Source organism: Dreissena polymorpha, chromosome 3, assembly GCF_020536995.1.
Source record: "Dreissena polymorpha isolate Duluth1 chromosome 3, UMN_Dpol_1.0, whole genome shotgun sequence".
Lineage (NCBI taxonomy): Eukaryota > Metazoa > Mollusca > Bivalvia > Myida > Dreissenidae > Dreissena > Dreissena polymorpha.
Genome location: NC_068357.1, coordinates 19,955,011 through 19,970,029, shown reverse-complemented (window position 1 = coordinate 19,970,029; position 15,019 = coordinate 19,955,011). Strand labels below are relative to the sequence as shown.

General features: G+C 35.2%; 1 protein-coding gene across 3 annotated transcripts in view; it reads left to right on the top strand.

The window, feature by feature from the left end:
* The first annotated feature begins 4,909 nt into the window (after positions 1 to 4,909).
* LOC127873211 (girdin-like) overlaps positions 4,910 to 15,019 on the top strand; it is a 95,544-nt gene continuing 85,434 nt past the window's right edge. For all 3 annotated transcript variants that reach the window (XM_052416971.1, XM_052416970.1, XM_052416969.1), the window contains exons 1-3: positions 4,910 to 5,136; positions 8,873 to 8,961; positions 13,767 to 13,872. In XM_052416971.1, coding sequence (XP_052272931.1) covers positions 5,083 to 5,136; positions 8,873 to 8,961; positions 13,767 to 13,872 — 249 coding nt within the window. In that variant the 5' untranslated portion in view covers positions 4,910 to 5,082. The remainder of the gene's footprint in view (positions 5,137 to 8,872; positions 8,962 to 13,766; positions 13,873 to 15,019) is intronic.

Genomic DNA, 15,019 nt, shown 5'->3' with positions numbered 1-15,019 from the left:
AAGGTCAAATTCCGAGTGCGCTTTATATGTAACAATGTTTTATTATTTCTATCTGGTTGAGATAAACAAAAGAAAAAAACAAAGTATAACATATAATACGTGTACGTAATTTATAAAAAGAAATATAATGGTACACGTTATGTTTTATAATTTTGTAACGTGTGCGTGCCATTGAACGTTGAGTTAAGCGAGAGATGCGAACTAAACGCCAGCAGACACGAATGAATACACTGTGTATTAGCAATCTGCTGTGGTGATCCCTATCTTATCAGCGCAATACACAGGCACCTGGCTACTGTACTGGAAAAATGGGATTTACGGCCAAAACCTTCTCTCCATCCTCCCTTTGATTTTTTATTTGAAAATGACCGTGATAATTTTATAATTACCCAATTACATAATATTTTATTTATACCACAAATAAACCTCTTTTGATGTCACCACCAGTTAATTTTTTTGTAAGCATGATTAAAGAAGGAAAATGTTGGTGTTTTCACGGTTTGAAAATTACTGGTCGTTACGTAAAATATCAGCCACCAGTGTTAAAGCATGTTCACTATCTAAACATACATATTTAGATTATTTTTGAAAAATCAACCTGATAACATACCCCCACTCTCAATATTTAACAAATTATTAAGGAATATCACTGTAAACTTTTGTTTTAAAACGTGTGTGTGAATGTCAGAGTTTATTTACAGGTCTTTTTTTTCTTTTTTATATTTACAGGTCTTCACGACTACCTTATATGCTGATCTGCTTGAAGGAAAAAGAAGCGAAAAGTTTATTCATATAAGAAACAAATAGATTTGATAAAAATTATTATTATTTTTATCTGATACGCTTTAATTAAGGTTTTCCAATTGATTGTATAAAAACATATATATTTAAAAAAAAATCAGGACCTAAAGATAAACGTGTAATATATAAATTTCCTCCCTTGATTAGAATATTAATAAGTTGAAAGCCTGGGTAATTAATATTAACACTTTGAAAACATCTCTAAATTGATGACATCAACTCCGTACATTTTAATCAGATAATTTAATAAGTGCAAAACAACTTAATTAATGTATGTACGCTTATCGACTAAAGGTGCGATAATCCCTAGTTATAACAATTTACCGAAACCTCCGCGGCATTTACTATATAAATCCAATTGACCGAACTTGTTATTTACCGAAACCTCCATAACTCAAAGGGAATTAAAGGTCTCACGTTAGGCTGTAGCATGTCTAGCCGTAGTTTCGGCCCTCTTTATGAATACAAACGAATTTTGGAAGTGAAGAATACAAACACGCATGTGTTATATGTCAATCTATAGTTAAATGTGTATTCTTGGACATAACAACGAAAACTGCAGTTTAATCGGCAATGTTTTGAGAAAATACAGTCTAGACTTAGCTCCCTGTAGTAATCTGTTTCATGTCTCATAGTATCGGCCCTTCTGATTGGTTGCTTAGATTTGTTACTATGCGCAAATGCTTGTTCTACAAAAAGTAACTTAATGGGAAAATGAAACTCTTGCTCATGTTGTTCTTAAAATATTTTAACATTAAAAAAAAATAAGCGGCATCTAAAACATTTGATAAAGCTACTATTATGTTAAACAAACCAACATAATTGTGTGTTCCGTAATAAAGAAAAACATTACATGAGGATGACCGATACTATGACAGTAAGGCATTAATTTTAATTTGAACAGCATTGTATATTAACTTTATGTTTCAATAGCAAATATGTGTTTTGCATCAGGGTGGATTCGAAACCAAACGCCACAAAATCGATAGTATAATACACGAGAACGCTGGACTCGAATAGACTGAGCTTGCTAGTACGTGGGGAACAGGAAAAAAATGCATATGAAATATGAACAGCAATAGGTTGACAAGAAGAAAGTTACATATACATGTTGACTCGTTGAGTATTTATTTTGCATTAGCATTTTTACATAGTGGATATCCGGTAAGTGCAGTGGTTGATACATGCAATTCTCATTTAGGCGACCCGGGTTCAGTGCCCGTTCCCAGCAGAATGTGAGTTTGGTTGTTTGTCCCCATACCGGACAGGTGGAATTCTCTCCGGGTACTCCGACTCCCCACCCCCTACACACAGCACAATACCACACCAAAATTGAAACCTTTCAGTTAAAAAAATGCTGGAAATTATTACTCAATTTGTTATAACTTTCGCGAGTCAATTCTGTTAATTAGGTAGGACTGCTGGGACAGACTCCGGATCCTCACATAATGCAGCATCAGCCTTAAATAATTATATAAGTTATATTGAAATAATTATTCTACTAAAGTGTTTGAAGAATTTTGAGAGAGGACTACCTTAAGAACATTCCAATCAAGTTTGGTTAATTTCCACCAAGCAGTTTCAGAGGAAAAGATTGTTGAATTAAATTGTTGACGACGGACGCCCATCGGTGACGGACAAAAAAAAGCTCACAATTGAGAACGTCGTTCTCGAATGATAAAAACATGGGTTCACATTTATCGACGATCATTTTAAATATTGTGTTATCGGATTTTCGATAATATTGTATTTGTATAATATTATGCAAACACTATTTTAATGCAGATATTAATTATAATGTGTGAATTGTCCATATTTACTGACACGTACAGTATTAAAATAACGTAAATAACAAAATTAATTTACATTTATGTACATATTATCTATCTCTGTATACTGCCAACCGCTCTTTCGAGTATTATAGGCAGGGAAAAGGTGCACGTCAGGAACATTAGTGAGTGTGAAAGGTAAAAATGACCCAGCAAAGGATATTGTTGGGTAGTGAGACTAAAAGCTTGAAATCTCCAGGAGAATGGAGAGAAGTCAAGTGGTTAAAAGAGTTAAGTGAAGGTGAAAGATAAAAGTGAGGGTGAAAAACATCATTTAACAGACTAGTACCGCACATTTACCACTGCCCTCTTGAACTTTTCAAGATCGGATACGGTAGCGATATCAGCTGAGAGCTTGTCCCATAGTGTGATGCTGTGTGGGAAAAAGGAGTAATAGTGGTAGAGTGATCCTGTCTGTATCTTTTGTAGATACAGTGGGTGCATGTGTCTAGTGAAGCGGATTGGTGCTTTTATATATTGTGGGAGAGGTATGGCAACAAGGTTGTGATAGATTTTGTAAAACATGATGAGTTTGCTGTCATTTCTACGATCTGCGAGCGATCTCCAGCCTAGATCTTGTACCATGGCCGAGACACTGGAAAAGGGAGAGTAATCTCGCTGAACCCAGCGTGCAGCCCGGTTCTGCACTCTTTCCACTTTATTGATGGCAGTTTTGGTCCATGGGCTCCAGACAGTGGAAGCGTATTCAACTTGTGGTCGGACCAGAGACTTGTATGCGAGTTGTGATGTTCCTTTTAATGAAGCCTAGTGATTTGTTTGCATTGTTGGTGATTCTGTCAATGTGCGTATTATAGCTGAGGTCAGAAGAGAGATCGAGTCCAAGATATTTAGCATCAGAGACGGACTCAAGAGCTTGGCCATGGAGAAAGTAACTGTGTTCAATGACGTTGTGGTTCCTTGTGATGTGTAGGACCTGGCATTTGGATGGGTTAAATTCCATGTCCCACTCTTGTTCCCATTCCTGAAGCTTGTCTAGGTCTTGTTGCAGAGATGCACAATCTGAGAGAGAGTTTACAGTGAGGTAAATAGCCGTATCATCCGCAAAAAGGCGAACGTTGGATTTAGTGACGGAAGAAGGAAGTTGGTTTATATATATAAGAAAGAGAAGTGGTCCAAGGACAGAGCCTTGGGGGACACCAGAGGTTACTGGGACTTCTGTGGAGCACTCACCATCCAATACAACTGTCTGACTTCTGCCAAAGAGGAAGGAACGGGTCCAGCCTAGAACCTGAGAGGAGACGCCATATTCTTGGAGGAGATAGAGGAGTTTCAGATGGTTTACCTTGTCAAAGGCCTTACTGAAGCCGAGAAGGATGAGATCAGTTTGGCGGCCTGTTGCTAAGTTGTTGACAAGCTGGTCCGTTATCTCAATCAGTTGTGTCTCACAGGAGCGTCGGTCTCGAAAGCCATGCTGAAGTTCATACAGAATGTTGTGGGTGTTGAAGTGCTTGGAAAGATGAGAAGCAACTACATGTTCCAGGATTTTACAAAGGATACAGGTCAGAGAAATAGGACGATAGTTGCTGGGTCACTGGTGTCTCCTTTTTTATAGACAGGGCATACACAGGGCATACATTTGCCTTGGTCCATTCACGTGGGATCTCACCCGTTGACAGGGATTTATGAAAAAGAATGTTCATGTCGCAGTTCCTTAAGTACCACTGGTCTAATCTGGTCTGGGCCTGCCGCTTTGTCTACCTTGCTACACATATATTGTCTACACTATGTACCTAAACTGTTTCATTTAGTGTCAAGCATGTCGTTTTGCATATGTATACAATCTTAACACCTTGCACTTATAAGGACAAGCATCGCCGCTGGAAATGTGGCGTCCACTGTTCCCTGCTCTTACAGCCACGTACACTTCTCTTTTGGTAAACGCGTTAAAAACAACCAAAGTCAGCGCAGACAAGAACATAACTCTCAAATACAATAACATACTTTTAGAGTTTATCTTAAAGCGAGTATATACGATCTGACGCGTTCCGAGCACAGATGTACTTACAGTTCATAAGTTTGGGTATTCATGGTGGTTTCAAGGACTCCGGGTTTTAAACATAAAAACTGCCTAGCAAGAGTTATCTCTACTTTGCGTCATTGGTATCCGCGGACTATTTCTGAATAAAATAGTTCTCTGATATTTATATTTATTGCGTTATCGTACACAAACTGAAATAAAATACATAATGTGCCAAAAATTAATGTGCAAAGCTGATCGGTATTTTACATGAATTACATGTATGCAACATAAAATTTTAGGACGCGGCTTTATTCCACAATATGAATATATTCAGTGTGAACAATGAGATTCATGGTTTGGAATGTCCCACTAAAGTGTTAATTTTGTGCCACACTAGATGAGACGTCATGGAGTTTTACCGGTCGTGCGAAGTTATGCATTTTAATAGGATATAAATTAAAGCAACTAAACATGGCATCCTCTGATTTTGAAGCCAATGTGTACGAATGTCCCCTTGTAATATGGGTACGTTTTTATAAAACCTAGTGTGTAATGATTTGTATGCTAAAGTTTGTTTACAATAGCTGAATAGGCCTATTCATCATACCGCATATTTCTATAAGAGACTGTTAATGATTATAAACTTAAGTTTGCAATTGATTACTCAAATTTAAAACTTGGTTAGTCGGTAGATTATTTTATTTTGATATGTGTGGATTCTTAACATGCCAGTGTCAGTGGTAGCAGATCAATTTAATCAGTAATCTCATTATGACTTGAACCATAAATCTGATAATGGGTGTATATGGAAAACAGAAACCGGGGTCATTGCTGCATTTTTCCTCACCACTTTGAGAAAGGTTCTGCTACTGGTCAATTGGGAAATTTTGCATTGTTTTCTTAAACTTTTTGCTTGAATTAAGACCAGAAAAACATGCTTGAACTCTATTGCTCATGGATTGAATGAGACTTAAAAGTGTCTGAGTTCATTTTCCTTTCACAACTTGCATTTTTGACGCAGGTTTGCAATAAATTTATTTAATACTAAACCATGAATACATATTCATCTCCTTGTTTATCATTAACATTTCGCTGTTATAATTGTGATGATTTTTTATGGGCCCGTGCCCCCCATCCGCTTAAGCCTTCTTTTTTCGTGTGTTTTTTTGTGAAACAAAGTTGGCCAGATGTTCCGATTTTCCAGATTTCTGACAGAGGACGTGCCCCTACCAACTTTACTGTCTACTATCCACAGGGGGGCACATGTTGTACGTTAACACTCGATTATCACCGTCGCAACAATTTCTGTAGTGCGATATGCTCTCTTTTCGGCAGTAGATTTTAAGCATCTGGGTAACATTAAGCGTCTGTCATTTACACTTAGCGTCTGGATGATCTCGAACATTGATGTGATGGCAATTGTACCAATTAACACTGTATTGTCAGATGTCATAACCATGGGAACATTATATATGGAGACGTTTCTTGGGGTATATAATGCAGCGTATCATGCCTTTTCATGGCAATGTCTTCATAACTATGAAGCCTAAGGCAACAACGTCGTATCGATTTTTTGGTCCGTCCACAAAAAAACACAGAGTCAGACACTGTGCCAAAGTTTTTGAGTCTAAGGTAAGATTTTTTTTTAATGTATTATAACCCGTTTATTGCGCTAAGTTTATTCAGTATGTTATATGACTGTTTAACTCTAAAATATTGAAATAAAAGAACAAAAAGATCGAGTGTAAATTTATTAACAAATTTCTTCATACTGATAGTATAATAAATAAAGCCCATAAAATGATATATGCCTGTTCCGCTCTGTATACCACTTGTAGATATTAATTTCATTACCATTATTGAACTTTATCAAACATTTTGTGTACTTTTTTCAGGTTTTGCATTTGAACTCTGATATATAGCTCTGATAAAAAAAGGTTATTGAAATATTGATCAGACCAACAGTATTAATGTATATTTTAATAAAATGTTTGTGTAGTTCATTCAACTGAATTATACATTTCTAAATACTCTCTCTTCTATTTTCAGAACTCATCATGAAGATGTCTGTAAGAGTCCACCTATCAACTCAAGTGTGGTAAAAGCTGCCATCCCCCTACCAATTGGAGCAACAGTGTTTTTGTTACTTAGTGTACTGTTGAATGTTAATAACAATTTTAAATAAAAATTAAACATATTTAACACGCAGCGTTTTATATTTTTACTTATTAATGTTGAAATCACATCACCTATATTAAGTATCAACGTATTAATATATGACCATTCATTGTACACTGATTTCTTGACGCTGCAGCCCCCCCCCTGGTCGCGCTCTGTAAGGTCTTTTCATTTTAAGATTTATGGTTAACAAGTGTTTTTACAGATCAACTGTAGAATAAATTTATACGGCAAAATGTTTTTTAATTATATATGACAGTTTGTCCCTGGGTGGCCTGTACACATCACATACACATATGGGATATTCATTGGTTGAAAATTATCAAAATACTAAAATGAAAGCATCAATTTGCCAATCTGCAAACAGATGGGAACTTCGAATCCTGTAAAATTTTGCTTTTTAATGTTGATCTCATATTTACACAATTTAGGTTTTTATCTCACTTGAGTGCATAGTGCTCATAGGAAGCTTTACTGCTTGATCTAATATTTTCTTGTAACACTTTCTTAACCTTTTGACAGATAAGTAAATAACTTAAAATCTGCACTGGTGTATGGTTTAATATTTGTCTGTGACATCTTATGGTGGTTTCTCTACAAATGTGTTCAAATAAATCCCATGGGGCTGCCCTGTTTTAATTAAATGCATATAGTGGAAACTTTTTAAATTAGAAATCTTCTCTAGAATCGCAAATAGGATTTATATCTCAATATTCATGACTTTTTAGTTTAGCTAAAAATCAAAATTAAGAGTCTGATTTATTTTATCTGTTTTTTTCCATACCCTGATGACATAAGAAACATGTTATCTGTTTTCTTACTAAATCATAATGTAAGAAACTACTGGTTATATTGTAATAATTTCACATCTGAAATCTTTCATGCACTTGTACAAAGAAGTTATGATTATCTATTCAAATTTAAATGCTAATATTATTTTTATGTCCCCCACCACTATCGTAGGGGACATATTGTTTTTGCCCTGTCTGTTGGTCTGTACATTGGTTTGGTCAAACCTTAACATTTGCCATAACTTTTGCAATATTGAAGATAGCAACTTCATATTTGGCATGCATGTGTATCTCATGGAGCTGCACATTTTGAGTGATGAAAGGTCAAGGTCATCCTTCAAGGTCAAAGGTCGAATATGTGGGTCAAAATCGCTCATTTAATGTACACTTTTGATATATTGAAGCAAGTAACTTTATATTTGGCATGCATGTGTATCTCATGGAGCTGCACATTTTGAGTGGTGAAAGGTCAAGGTCATCCTTCAAGGTCAAAGGTCATATATATGGGGACATAGTGTTTCACAAACACGTTGCTTGTTTTATGTATATTAAGCAAAGTAATTTTGGCATATGTAAACACATTAAATCAACGAGAGGTATTTGATTTATAAGGACAACAACTTCTTTTTTTCTAAATCTTCAGTTGTTAATTTTTGGCAGTCATTTGGGGGAAAATATGTGCTTTGTGAGATAAGGATGCCGTGTGCCTAATTTCGTCTCAGATTTTGAAAGAAACAACACAAACATTTAAATCTGAATGATTTCTCTTTTGGGATTGTAATTTTGATTCATAATATTATTCTATTGTATCTAAATAAAGTTACTTTAGGTACATAAATTGTGCCTATTATTGCATTTTTCTGTAGGTATTATGTTAATGTTCAAAGGGGATTTCATTATTTACCTTGTACATGTATATACATAAATGGGGGAACCCAACTATTTAGCTCACTTTGATTAACTTTCAATAGCATGACATTATCAGAGTGTGTCAACAAATCTAGTTGAATACTGGTATTGTTATTGCTCAAAGTAATAAATGATTCACGAATCTTAAAAGTCAGAGTTTTATTGGGAAACAAATAAACCATGTGATAATGGCAGTACATTTTGTATCCTTGTGGACAATGTGAGGTTATTAAGTTCTGTTATGTTAAAAGCATACAAGTTATTTGTTATTGACATTTGTATACATACCTTTCTACCTGGCCAAGATCAATAAATTTTGCTTTTATTTATTGAGTTTAAAAGATGTACTTATTGAGTTCAATACATGTATTTGCTTTTTGTAGGTCGACACATTCAGATCCAGAAAAGATCCGAAATTGAAATACAGTGATTTGTATGATGGGGTGTTTCTCAGTGATGTCATGAAGCAAATGTAAGTATTGATTACGGATTAACCCATGAAATATGTGGGTTATCGCCTTACATGCTTCACTTAAATGAATAGACCAGTTTCACAATACTACTGCTGTTTCTATTTTTAGCTCATCTATTTTTTGAAAAAAAATTATGAGCTATTGTCATCACCTTGGCGTCGGCGTCGGCGTCCGGTTAAGTTTTGCGTTTAGGTCCACTTTTCTCAGAAAGTATCAATGCTATTGCATTCAAACTTGGTACACTTACTAACTATCATGAGAGGACTGGGCAGGCAAAGTTAGATAACTCTGACGTGCATTTTGACAGAATTATGTGCCCTTTTTATACTTAGAAAATTGAAAATTTTGGTTAAGTTTTGCGTTTAGGTCCACTTTTCTCAGAAAGTATCAATGCTATTGCATTCAAACTTTGTACACTTACTAACTATCATGAGGGGACTGGGCAGGCAAAGTTAGATAACTCTGGCGTGCCATTTGACAGAATTATGTGCCCTTTTTATACTTAGAAAATTGAAAATTTTGGTTAAGTTTTGTGTTTAGGTCCATTTTATTCCATAAGTATCAAAGCTATTGCTTTCATACTTGCAATACTTACTAACTATCATAAGGGGACTGTGCAGGCAAAGTAATGTAACTCTGACTGGCATTTTGACACAATTATGTGCCCTTTTTATACTTAGCAAATTGAAAATTTGCTTAAGTTTTGTGTTTAGGTCCACTTTATTCCTACAGTATCAAAGCTATTGCTTTCATACTTGCAACACTTATTAACTATCATAAGGGGACTGTGCAGTCAAAGTTATGTAACTCTGACTGGCATTTGGACGGAATTATGTGCCCTTTTTTTCCCTAAGAAATTGAAAATTTGGTTTAGTTTTGTGTTTTGGTCCACTTTACCCCTAAAGTATCATAGATATTGCTTTCATACTTGGAACACTCGCAAACTATCATAAGGTACAGTAAAAGGACAAGTTGCATAACTCTGGTTGTCATTTTTACGGAATTATGGCCTATTTTTGACTTAGTAACTTTGAATATATGGTTACATTTTGTGTTTCGATCCACTTTACTTCTTAAGTATCAAGGGTATTGCTTTCAAACTTCAAATACTTTCATGCTATCATGAGGTTACTGTACCTGGCAAGTTGAATGTTACCTTGACCTTTGAATGACCTTGACTCTCAAGGTCAAATTATTAAATTTTGCTAAAATTGCCATAACTTCTTTATTTATGATTAGATTTGATTGAAACTTTGACAAAACTACTCTTACCTGACATACCACAATAGACTCCACCCAAACCATTCCCCATGCCCCCCCCCCCCCCAATCCCCCCCCTAATTTTTTTTTTTAAGATCATCTCACAAATGACCACCACACCCTCACACTTTACCCACCCCCCCACCCCACCCCCCCCCATTTTTTTTGTAACGGTTAAAAAACACAAATATTTATTTTATTATTTTATGTTAGAAATACCGTCCAACCATCGCACCCAATAATCCCCCCCATCCCCCCTCCCCCCACACAAATCCCCCCCCTAATTTTTTTTTTTTTTTTTTTTTTAGATCATCTCACAAATGACCACCACACCCTCACACTATACCCACCCCACCCCACCCCCCCCCCTAATTATTTTTTTTTAACGGTTAAAAACACAAATATTTATTTTTATTATTTTATGTTTGAAATACCGTCCAACCATTGTACCCAAGAACCCCCCCCCCCCCCAATTTTTTCTATTTTTTTGCATTTTTTTTCGCATTTTTGGAAAATAATGTTAAAAATGTCCACACCCCCACACTATACACCCCTCTTAACTCCACCCCTCCCTCCTTTGTGATTGAAAATGAGAGTCCTTTCACCTTTAAAAAGAAAATAGATGAGCGGTCTGCACCCGCAAGGCGGTGCTCTTGTTAGATATCACGTGACGCTTCGAATTTCAGAACGAGGCTGAACGTGTATAGATCTTTGGTGGAGCATATTGATGATTATAAACCAGTTGAATTTTATTATTTTCATTCGGTATTTTCATGAGCACTGCATGACACTGGTTACAATTACGGCAAACATATGCATATATGGATGTGTTGTTAAGTCAATAAATTGATGAGGGGTTATGAAATAAACATTCTCACACCCAAGTCATATTTCAAAGCCATAGTATATAGTACCACTAGTGTGTACGTGTATAGTCATTTTATTTAATCTTGATTCAAATTCAAGATACCATCAAGATTGTCATCAGAGCAAATTTGATCTGAAGAATAAACATTGATAATTACACAAAACAAAGATATACAAAAGTCGTGTAATACAAAAGGTTATATAACTTAAATTCTCAAAGGTATGTTTGTTAGTCTGTACTATTTTTCACGAACGAACAATCGAACGTTTAAAATGTGTGTTAACTCAATCATAAGAAAAAGCAATAGAAAATGCAAAGCACATGATAAATGTTGTGTCATTTTTCGTTTAACTTTTATTAATGTTCTTTTACAATGAAATACAATATTGAAGAATTCTTTTATACAGGTGAAAAAACGATCGTGAAGCAAACTGAACTGTCTATGAATGCACCTTGATTTCTCTTTAAACGTGATTATGAGTGATAAATATGTGCCACATCATGTCATAAATCTCTCTTGTGCGTGTGTGTCTTGATCTTTCGGAAACATTCTTGAAACCTGTTGTGGTAAATGAAAATTCTTGTTTTAATTGTGTTCTTCCATACACTAACGAACACTCTTTATAAGACTATGTCAGGACGGAGTTTTATTTTAGCGGTACTTGCTAAATAGGTTTCGTGTTAAGCATAAAAGCTAATAAATATTTCAAATGTATATATAAGTATTAAGCACTTAATTATGTATCCGAATATTCTTTCACAGGGAAAATTGTAACGCTAATTTTTAACAAGGCGGATATGGGTTCATACGTTGTTTAAACTACCAGGACATTCATTTCCACGCTATTTAGACATCCAGGACAATCGTTCCAACATTATTTTGACAGACCGGATATTTATACTCCTACATAGTTTTAACGCCCAGAATTCTGCATTTTGGCAAATTACAGATCTCAGTGTAAGTCGATATATTCGTTTATTTTTTAACGTTATCATTCTCATGATCACGATAAAATCTTACAACAATATAAAATAATACACAATATAAAATATGCTCAAAATATGAGAACATTATTTTCAACTATTTCAATAACGACATATTAAAATACCGGATAAAAGTGCCACATTATTTTGATAAAATGTGATAATAATGACCGGGATAGCAATTATTCAGGAACTAATCACCGGGCTGTCCAAATAACGAAGGAACGAATGTCCAGGCTGTCAAAATTATGTAGGAACCATTACATGCATTGTGCATTGTCAAAATAACGAAGGCACGAATGTTCAGGTTGTCAAAAACATAGAGACGAATGTCGGCCTGTGTGAAAAATAGGCTAGGACGAATGTCCAGCATTTACTGTATTATTATGATTAAAACTGGCTAATATCTATACAGTATTTAGTTTGAGTATTTGGCGTTACATTAGTCTTAGAAATGACTACGTAATACTTCTACAACGATAAGACATTGGGTACCATACATGGTGTTCAATGACATTGCAAAGCAATTAAACCTTTATCTTCAGTGTATTTAAATGCATATTTGGGGATTGAAAATGGCACTGTTGCTCATTTTACGTTCATGTTCCTCAAACAGTAATTTGATGTAAAGAATTATATTATACAGACCTAATGCAAAGTATGGGTGCACACATTTATTTCAACATCATACCTGTATGATATGTGCTTATATGAGGAAATATTCATCGAGCAATTAAAGGATACTGTGTCAAAATAATATCATAACATGAATGTTACTATTTAAACTGAAACGACAGATTTGACAATCAAAATCACTGTTTGTATAATGGTAAGATATATTGAATTTGTATTTATAAAATTTTATTTTAATTACGTTCTTTCCAATTTACTTGTATTTTAAATAATAAATGTGTTCTGTCAAGTAAAATATCAATAATTCACCGCTCACTTGGCCCTTGTTAGCTGAGAAATGGGGGTTGGCGCTATTATTATATTCACTTAAGCATTTTACCATATGTACCTGGGAGCGTTTATTACAGAGGAAGCATTATAATAAATACAGTTCTTTAAGTACATGCGTTTGCCCAGCCCATAACTTTGTTTTGATGTGAATTCAAAATCAATTTGCACAATCGATAACTTTATCAAGACATATTGCGTGAAACAGCCATTTAGCTCACTATGAGGTTATGGGCACAGAAGAAACTCCATTTATGTATATTTAGTGAAGAAAGATGTTCATTTCAGCATATGAAGACAACCGGGTGCATTTTTATCTTGAATTGGAGAAAGAGCCTGGTCCACATAACTGAAAAAGGGGAAGAAATTGCCCCAAATAAACTTGAAATTTGGGGAAAATTGCATCATTTTAAAGAAATTCTTTTAGGGGATGTGGCCTTTTCTTTGGAGAGGGGCCTATATATGGCCCTTACTAAAGAAAGAAAAAGCCTTGCGACCTGTCTCATGCAACATTGAAATCGTTATAGTATGTCTCTGTCAATTAAAATCTTCCCTAGCGTGCATCAATTCAAATCCCAGTAGTTCTTTGGTTGTTGAAGATATGATATTGAAACTGGTCGCAATGGAAACTTTAAAATAATTTCTGCAGGAGCTCTGCCCTTCCCTTGGTTCCTTACATGTACTTGATTTGAAAACATCCATATCACAACTTTCACCTTTGATGTGTTTTAGAGATCCAAGACCAGCATATCAGAATGTTGTGCGCAAAGTGAGAGACGCAAACATGAGGCATCAGAATTGGGACCTTCTTCTTAAAAACATTAAGGCATATTATTCTGTAAGTTTTACTTTTTTGTCTAAGGTGCATGTGTGTGTATGTGTTATAAAAACTTTAAATTTTATGAAACTGTCAGTATCTAAACTTAATATCATTTACCATAAGCTTAGTAATTATTTCTTCTTTAATGTACAATCAGTCCCTAAACTTACCATAGTTTACTATGAGCTTATGAAAAGAGGAGTTTAGTAATTGTTATGTTGTAAATATACAATCAGTATTTTTACTTAACATTCTTAACCACAAGTTAAGTTACTGTTGTCAATGTACGATGTATTATGAGTCCCTAAATTTACCATAGTTTACTAGAAGCTTAGTAATTGTTTCTTTGTAAATGTACAGTACACTCCACGCGTTTTCCCCAATTTCCCTCCATACTCCGCGGGTTTCGACCTGGAGGGAGATTAAGAAAATCCCGCTATACGCGGCGTTTGCATGATTTTGGACGCGGCGGTTAACGATCGGCAAAACTGATAAGCCGACGCGGCGGCCCTCGGCGTTGGCAACGCGGGGGAAACTCCGCGTTTTACGAGATAACGATCAATTTCATTTTGTTTGACTTCCTGGTTTTCAAATAAAATTACATTTATTACAAGTACATACATGTACATGTAGTATAATATTTACAATTAAAAAAACAACCAAGATAGATCGATCCCGACGTGGTTGTAGAAGTAGTTGTTGTTGTATAGAAAACTCGTTTATTTACGACACACAAAACGTCGTCCTTTAACTAATACTTACCAATTAATATAAACACAGTTTGCAACATTGTTCTATACAAATGACCAAGGACCCTAAAAATCTCGCAAATCTGTGTGAATTGACAGTTTGACGTAATCAAAGAAAAGCCGCTTCCTGTCTACAGGCATAACTTACTCAAGTAAACACGTTCAACGAATGCATAAGGAATGGTTCAATTCTCTGCTCGCTAATGCATTGATTTTCTCTTTGTTTGTAGGTTATTCCATTGATTGCTAAAAGGTGGTAACTATTGAGTTGATAATTGCATTTAATATTCACAGTTGTATTCTTGTTGCGTCGACATTCTAAACAATGTTTACCAGTAATTATGGACCAAATCGGCAGAGTGACATTCACACATGTTAATCACTTTTGTCAAAACACCGCAGACAGCAGTCTACAC